We start from the raw sequence: 9,058 nt of genomic DNA, 5'->3' as shown, positions 1-9,058 counted from the left end.
AATTTCCTTGAAGGATATTTTGCTATATGTCTATGTAAGAAAAAAGAAAAGAAATAGATATGAAAAATAATCCATGTGGTATATTTTCCCCCAAAAGCAATAATATTCTCAATGTATTAAAATAAAAAAGGGTTGTTCAAAAAGCAAGTGTACAAAGTTAGCAGTACATTTGCACAGAACAATATTTTTTTATTGTTGGTAAAGTATTTTTGCTAGATACTTGTGACATCATTATACATGAGATATAATCCAATGTTTATTTAAACAGGGAGAATTGTCTACACAATTGTCAACACAGATGAAACCCTTGCTCAGAATTGATTTTCAAATGTGTAATATTTTTCTCATGTAATTTCATTCACGTAATTTATGAATGGTGAATTTTCTTATGTCAAGAGTGTATAGAAGCAATAACATTTTAGAACTGTGATGACTAAATCTTTGAAGACAGTAAATCTGGTAAATAAAGAAAAATATTAAAATAATCCAAACAACTTTTTTCAACTCCAACACTTTTGGGTTTTTTTTCCCTGGAAGAAGGAATGTCAGTCTAACTTATTGGCGGGCAGCCTGCACTGTGACTATTTTAAATAACCATGCCCTGCCCTGCCCCAGGGCCAATGGGCTCAAACAATCATCTCCAGCTGCCGAGCATACTCCATGACCTGTTTGGCTAATTCCGTGGAGGGAATGGTGGTGTCTTCTGGCTTCTGCTGCTGGCTGGAAAAACTGTAGTAGCTGTTGGGGCCCAGGACCCACCCTCGCTTCTTAGCATACTCCGTCATCTTTCTGGGTGTGTTGAAGAAGAGGATCCGGGTGGCCTCAGTGAAAAGGATTTTCTCATAGGCCTTCTCAATGCACCCTGCAATCTCATCCCTGATAGTGTCCAGCAGAATGTCGATGAAGAAGGTGTAGCTCTCGGCAGTGATGTTACCTTTGGCCAGGAACACCTTGTTGTAGCTGCCCTCCATCAGGTACTGCTCAATGGACACAGGGTGCTTGATGTAGACATTGGACTGGATGACCTTGGCCGGGAAGCGCTCCAACTCTGTATGAAACTCAGCCACCCGGTTCTGGGACAGCAGGAAGAGGAGGTTGAGGCCCAGGAGCTGGTGCATGTAGGCGGACTCTGGCAGCTGCCCCTTGTAATCAAAGTAGTAGCATTTGAGCTGGGCCATGTAGCGCTCGAAGGAGGGGATGTTCTTGCGAAGGATGCTCCACTGGGCCCCAATCTCCAAAATATCACGGGCCAGGATGAGCTGTTGTTTGGTCAGCTTGGTCCCCGTGGTGGGCAGGAAGTTCAGCTCCAGCAGAACCAGCTTGAGGCGGCCCAGCTCTTCTCCGCACTTGCTGAGATTGGGGCTCTTCCGGTTCCACTCGCCCTTGAGTTGCTCCTACATGCCGGCCGCCTCCTGCAGGACTGCAGAGCCCGAGCTCCAGATGCCGGCCGTGGCCGTCCTGTTCACCGTGCTGACCGCCATCTTCAGCGACATGGCTAACTGCCAGCCCAGGAAAAGGCTGAGATGCCTCCAAAGCTCAAGGGCCGAAGTGGGGCCTGGATTCTAATGTTTTTAATATGCTAATTTATGCTAATTTAACAATAATTTCCTCACTAAAACTGGGACTTTAGATTCAATCTCTGGAAGTCACACAGAACAGAGATCATTCAACCCCCATTTCCTGAATTCCTGATTTCTACGTGCAATTCTCAAGCCAAGAAAAATACGGAAGCATCAAATTTTAAGGATTCAAGCATAAGCAAATATGTGTGGGAAGAACTAAAATCATATGTATAAAACAGAGATTTATTGTCCACAAATAGCTAAGCTTTCTGTCGAGAATATGATACGAATTGAATTTTCCATCACAAGAGTTTTGTGCATTTAATTCTATTCTTGGATCCATGGGATATTTGTGTGTATGAATGTATTGTGCATGTTTTAATAAGTGGATCAAAGTGCAGATTCTAGAGTCAGACACTCCCTGTCTGAATGTCAAATTTATTGCTTAAGAAATAGCCCACGTTGAGAATTATCTTAAATTTAGTATGTCCTTTTTTTGGTTATGAAATTAGAGAATATTTTACATATGCACACATTCATCATATATAAGTTAATAATTATAAAGTGAACAATCAAATAACTATCACACAAGTCAAGAAAGGACTTTACCTATAAGCAAAGCTCCACCATTTACCCTTCCCATATTATCTTTCATTTTCTGCCAGTTTTACCATCTCAGCATGAATGTTTCACAGTATATTTTCCCCTGGATTTGATTTTCATATAAATGGAATCATAACATATGCATTTATTTGTGTCCTGATTCTTTCTCTCACATTTATTTGTGAGATCTGTTTATGTTGTGCGTAGCTGTGGTGGGTTAATTTTCATGGCTCTATAGAGTTGAATGACTATGTATATAAATGTATTTGTTCATTCTACTATCAATGGCCATGTGTGTTATTTCCAGCTTAGAGTCATTGCAAACAAATCACTATAAAGGATCTTGTGCCTGTAATATGAAGATTACTTGCAAGATTATCTCCAGGACATGTACCTGGGGGGTAATTGCTGGTTTCCATATGTGTGTTTTCAACTGTATGGCACAGAACTTTTTCTCCAAAAGTAGTTGCCCCAGTATGCAGTCACATTTGTCACGGGAGGAGTTTCCTTTGCTAAATACCTTCCTCAAAATTTGCTATTATTAAACTTTTCAATTTTTATATCTATTATCGAGTTATCTTCTCATTGTGGTTAAATTTTACATTTCCTTGACTACAAATAGGGTTAGTCATCTTTCAGTGTGCTTGCTGGCTATTTGTAATTTCTCTTTTATAAAATATCTCTTCATTTCTTACTGATTTATAGGGATTGCCCATATAGTACAGATACTAGAGCTTTATAAAGCATGTTGCAAACATCGTGTATCATATTGGGGCTTGCTTGTTTTACTTCTTTTTATAGTTGTCTCTTAACAATTTTTTTTTAACCTGAGGTATAATACATACAGAGTGAAATGTTCAGACTTCCTCTTCTACTCTAAAGAAGATTTTATGTAAAGTGAATATTATTTTTTCCTTAAATTTACTATAGTCAGCTCAGTGGTAGAGCACTTTCGTAGCATGCAAAAGGCTCTGGATTCAATTTCCAGCACTGAAAAAAAAAAATTCAACAAATAAAATAAACATATATAGCATTCAAAGGGGACAAAGCTTTTGGATTGATGACAAAGCTCTGGAGGACTTGAAGTAGCCACATTAATTATGTTATAGTATAAATGACTAACAATATTATAAGAACCTTACTATTTTAAAAGAAGAGATAATTTCCCTCAATGAGATTCAGATTAATGAATTTTCAGGTAGTGTGACAAAATAAACTAACACTTTGTAGTCACAGTTAGTTGTGTGGATGTAATTCATATGTATATTTCAACTGCCTTTCTGCCTCCTTCCTTTGTTTTCACACTTATGTAAAATAATTGGTTCTTTGTCAACAAAATCTTACTATTCAGAATCCTAATCAAGATTTTAGGACACCATGATTCCTTCTGTTATGATTCCATCTACTATAGACCCAATGTTGGTTTCCCTCAACCCTATCAAATCCTTAAATTGAAACCTAGTCTCCAAGGTGATGACATTTGGAGGTGGGGCCTTTGGAAGTCTCCACCTTCACTAATGGGAATAGTGCTCTTACAAGAGCCTTGGAGAATCCCTCTCCCCTTTCTGCCCTTTGAGGACAAAATGAAAAGACAGCCAGTAAGCAGATCCTCGCCAGACACCAAATCTGCTAGCACCTTCATCTTGGTATTCCCAGCATTGGAGACTGTAAGAAATAGATTATAAGTCATTTTGCTATAGAAGCTGGAATGAGCTAAGATACCAATCCACATATATCCCTCACTTCTATGAACTTTTTATTTAATTGCATGATTTTATTATGTTCTCTCATCCTAGAACTCTTCCATGTACCTTTCAAATTTTGTATGATGACAATTTCAGTCGCAAGTGACAGAAATTCAACACAAAGTAACCTAAGTAAAAAGGAAATCTACTGACTCACAAAACCAAATAATGGAAAGACAGGATTAGAGTATATTTCAGCAGTAAAAGCTGGAGTTCTGGAGCATCATAACTCTCTTTTAAAATTTTTCTCCTTTCTCTCTTCACCTACTACCTCATCACTAGTCTAGGCTTTTATTTTTGTATGTCTGTCTCAGGTGTCTCTATATAACAGAACCTGTCAGTGTTCATGTCTTACAAGTTTGTGATTCAAGACAAAAGAACTATGTTTTCCCCCTACCATGGACATTCAAGGAAGGACTCTAATTGCCCACTTGAGTCACATGTCTGCCATTTGGATATTGTGATCAAAGGGATATGCAAGTATCATTAGCCCAGCCTGACACATGTGCCTCTCAACACATAGAGAATAAACACACTGGGCAGATTACTGTGATTGGCTACCCATGGCAACCTTCTAGACCTCCTAGGGTGGGGTGAAGTAGGTCCCAAAGGATGTGTGTGGGTAGAGTTGGAAGTTACCTGAAAAAGGGAAGAGCAATGAACAAATGAAAACTACAGTCTCCTAGAAAGTAGAAATCTCAGCTCATCCTTCAGTATCTGCCTCACAACCAAGTATTTCTTTTCTTTAAAAAAAAAAATAGTGGTTTCAGGAGCTGTCAGATCACAGGAAATATTTATGGCTTTTTGTTTTATTTTGTTTTGTATTTATATTTAGCTCGATGAAGGAATAGTATTCTTATGTTTTTTCCAGATTGGTGAAATAGACACTGGTGTTGAAAAATCAAAGGAAGAAAGAATGTTTAGAGGGTGAGGTAAAGATATTGAATTCAGAATACCTGAATATTATAAAAATAGAAAAATACACTTGTGTTTAGTGATAGAGTTGGCATGACTTCTCTTCTCTGTTTCTCTAAATTTTATCCATAATTCCAAGTATAATTTATGCCTCCCTTTCAACTGCCACCATCAGTAGATTTCTAATCATCATCGACCTCTCCTTTCAGTAACCCTATGCTGTTTACTAAATTTTTTTTTCTACAAGGTAGCCATTTGATAATTTATTTAAAATCACAGAATAATGAAGATCTATGCCCTTAATAATTTCTTAGGAGGATGTTTTTGCTGTCTCAGATTCTAAATTTTTTAATGAAAAGTGACATCCCTCTTGCTTCTCTTTAAAATTATATAATACCAATCATACCTCTAAATACACACTTCTTCAGTTGATGTTTGTGGACAGCAAAGAAGCAAAATAGAATGTTAGGAATTTCCAGCAGGATTTATCTCCTTACTGCTCTGAAGGTAGTTTAAGAAAAAAAAAGAATAGGGAGGCACTGTGGCACATACCTGTAATCCCAGCTACTCTGGAGGCCAAGGCAGGAGGATCAAAAGTTTGAGGTGAACTTGTGCAACTTAGCAAGTCACTGTCTCAAAATTAAAAAGAGAAAGGGCTGGGGATGTAGCTCAGTGGCTGGCTGAGTATCCTTGAAAAAAAATAAAATAAAATAAGAAAATGGCATAATGTCTACTACATATGTATTCTCATTTAGTCTTACAGATGCCAGGTCATTACCATCTTCCCTGAGATCTGTGGACTTGCTAATGCACCAGATGGATTCTGAAATTGCATAACCACATTGAGGAAGCCTATTTCTTACTAACTATCATATATGTCTTTCTTCTATACCCCATGATACTTTCAAATTTAGGTCACATAATTCTTCTATCTATAAAACACTTCTGTAAGAGTCAAATAAACCAAAATAGGTAAAAAATGATATTTGATATTGCAAATATAGAGACCCAAGAACACAAAATAAAATGGCAGTGATGGGAGAGCAAACTTGACCTTGACCTAAATTCCAGCACAGAAAATACATCCAGGTTAGCCACTTGCAGACATGCAGCTATAAATTTGTAGCTCTTTGTATTGTAATGCAGACTAAGTAAGTGTAGCCTGCTTCCGGACTTAAAAGTTGGAAAGCAAAATGCCCTAGAAAATTTTTGATAAAATTTGTGGTTTTAGAAAATCACTTTGATTGTAGTGTGAATAATAGGGAGGACCGAAATTATGTGAGGGGTCAGCTAAAAAGCTATTACAATACTTTTGTCTTGAAATGAGAGTAGCCTGTGTTAGATGGTGGCAGTGAGTAGAGATGGACAAATGAATACAGAGATCCCAGGAAGCAAAACTGATGGGGTTGCCTGTGAGGACCTGAGGAGATGGAAGCCTCTAGGTTTCAACTTGAAAAGCTTACCTTTATCTACTCACTTGGGGGACACTAAAGTAAGACAGGTTTGTGTGAGAAGACCTGAGACTTTTCAAGATGACTTTCAGGTGTCTGAGAGGAGATGAGTCCACAGTATCTTGTATCAACTCTTTTAGTAATTTGCATTCACTTTTGTCCCTTTTAATCCATTTGCGGGGCGGGGGGGGGAGGGGCTAGGGTGGCAGCTGCAGGGGATTTAACTCGGGGACACTCAATCACTGAGCCACATCCCCAGTTCTATTTAGAGACAGGGTCTCACTGAGTTGCTTAGCACCTTGATTTTGCTGTGGCTGGCTTTGAACTCTGGATCCTCCTGCCTCAACCTCCTGAGCCACTGGGGTTCCAGGCATGTGCCACCACACCTGGGCTTTTAATCCATTTTTGACAGTGAAGCCAGAATCATCTTACAAATCCCCCAATTTGATTTTAATACTTCTCCTCCTCCTGTTTAAAACCCTTAAATTACTTCCCACTGCATTTAAGATTAAACACACATAACACACACACACACCCTAAATTCTACATATTTAGAACCCACAGTTGGTTTCCAACTGCTCAAAACATACAGACCTGTAGCTTCACCACAGCTCTGCATGATCCAGAGCATGATAACTCTCTATCTCTGCAGCATTTCTGCCCACAAAGACCCCTCACCCTCAAGATCACTTCCATCTCAGTGGTTTTCTTTTGTTCCTTTGGATATGCCAAGTTTTCTCTCAATATAGGGCCATTGCCATGTGCCAGTTTCTTAATCTGTCTGTCTAGAATATTTATCTCTGTGATAGCTGATTCTCATTCATTTCACAGGTAAAAATGTATTTCTTCAAGGAAGCATTTTCTTCTCCTTTCAAGTTCTTGTATCTTTTTAAACGTTCAGGGAATGCTAACACCTGTACCAAAACCCAGGTGAGTCTGATTTCCAAGCTCATGATTCTAATCTTAAGATGCTTTTCACCCTATAGCTTAAGAGTTTCCTTATCCACTGCCCTATAGTTGTGAATATGTAATCTGTTCAATTTTATTTTCAATAAGAACATGAACCTAAAGAACAAAAAACTTGACAAGAAATTGAATATAAGAATGAATTTTATCTGAGTAATTTAACATTCAATAGTTTTTTTGTAATACTCAAAGCAGACACTTACTGATAATTAATAGTAAGAATTTCCAAAGCTTAAGTTGTGCTTAAGATATACCAAGTGTATTGGTGAGCATGAGTACTATCTGGGAGCAGGAAATGTGTGAATCCATGATTTTGGAAGGTCTCTCACAGAGATTAACCTTTATGGAAAAAATTACAAACTGATGTGTAACTTTTCAGACATCTTATCAAGCAAAGGAATAAGTAAGAAATCTTCTATTCTTAAAGAAAAGAGGTGAGATGTACTAATGAGGCTGCTTAGAGAGGTTTGCATTTTCACTATTTGTACCATGTGGTAGATTAAAAAAAAAAAAAAAAGGCTTCAGGCTGTCACTCCATCACCCTTCACAACACTAGATTCACTTTTTTTTCTCTCTCTCTCTTTAACAGCTAAGGATATTATCATTTATGTAGAGGTCACTGAGAGGGTAATACTACTCTTGGTTGATGCTAATGAAAAGGTACAGTGGTGACTTGAGTTAATTGCATAGTTACCACACAATTACCAATTTATGTTCTACTGATGTTAACAGAGAGTGGAAGTGAACTAGCATTATGTGTACTGAGTACTGCATCACATAATAATGTAAGAATAGTGCTGGATAGTAAGTGACATTTTCTTTTTTTTTTTATTGGTTGTTCAAAACATTACAAAGCTCATGATATATCATCTTTCATACATTTGACTCAGTTGGGTTATGAACTCCCATTTTTACCCCAAATACAAATTGCAGAATCACATCGGTTACACACCCACATTTTTACATAATGGCATATAGTAAGTGACATTTTCATGAACTGACTTATTCACATAAATAAAAAGGATGAAAAACTGTATGCTTCTCATGTTTATTGTTCTATTGCTGCTTAAAAATGAACCTGATAACTTGATTGGGGTTTCTTCTAACTCTTTCTCAATCATTCATGCTTTAAATCCCTGACTGCTAGACATTTTTAACAAAATTAATTTAATGTTATGCTATTAATACAGTTAAACTGTGCTCTTGAACACAGGCTTCATTTTGACTTCATTTTTTAATAAGTGAAATTTTTCTATAAATGAGATATATAAAAAACAGATGCAGAGAAATAAATTAAACCATGGATTCAGTTTCCGTTACTGAACAAAATTTCATTTAAAGATGATTTTGTTAAATAAAAAAATGATTTTTTTTTTGTAATATTTTGTTAGTTTTTTACTTTCACTTAAGTTTTAAGGTCTTCAGCTATATGTAAATATTTTTGCAAATCCCTGGAAAAGTAAAAAGAATTTTTTTTTTACTTTCAAAATTAACCTTTGAGGTATACCTGATGCATGATAGATAAATTTATTTTAAATATATAGTTCAGTGAAAGCATTCCCATTAAAAAAAATATAAGGTATATTTAGTGATTCTCTAAAAAGGATGTTTTCAGTAAAATTCTTCTATAAAATTATCCACGGAATCTCTAAACTCACCCCTTGAGAAATGTTACTCTAATGTCAAGTACAGTCCATATCCTAACCACCACCCACACAAGTGTAGAGTAAATACAATGATGAACTTTTTGTGAAAACAATTTAATGTCAAACATGCTTTTTGGTTAGAATAAATAATAGGCTCCACACATTTGCCC

General features: G+C 36.8%; 1 protein-coding gene across 1 annotated transcript; it reads right to left on the bottom strand.

Moving 5' to 3' along the window:
* Positions 1-626: 626 nt before the first annotated feature.
* On the bottom strand, positions 627-1,418 carry LOC124103904 (26S proteasome non-ATPase regulatory subunit 8-like). Its single transcript, XM_046460590.1, is given in 1 exon segment — positions 627-1,418. A coding segment is annotated over 1 exon segment (774 nt). The 5' UTR covers positions 1,401-1,418.
* Between the last annotated feature and the right edge of the window lie 7,640 nt (positions 1,419-9,058).

This window comes from Marmota monax, unplaced genomic scaffold (assembly GCF_021218885.2).
Source record: "Marmota monax isolate L192 unplaced genomic scaffold, Marmota_monax_Labrador192_F-V1.1 WCK01_AAM20220418_F8-fsc00063, whole genome shotgun sequence".
Taxonomy (NCBI): Eukaryota; Metazoa; Chordata; class Mammalia; order Rodentia; family Sciuridae; genus Marmota; species Marmota monax.
Note: the sequence above shows the minus strand (reverse complement) of the source record. Positions and strands in the feature narration are given on the sequence as shown.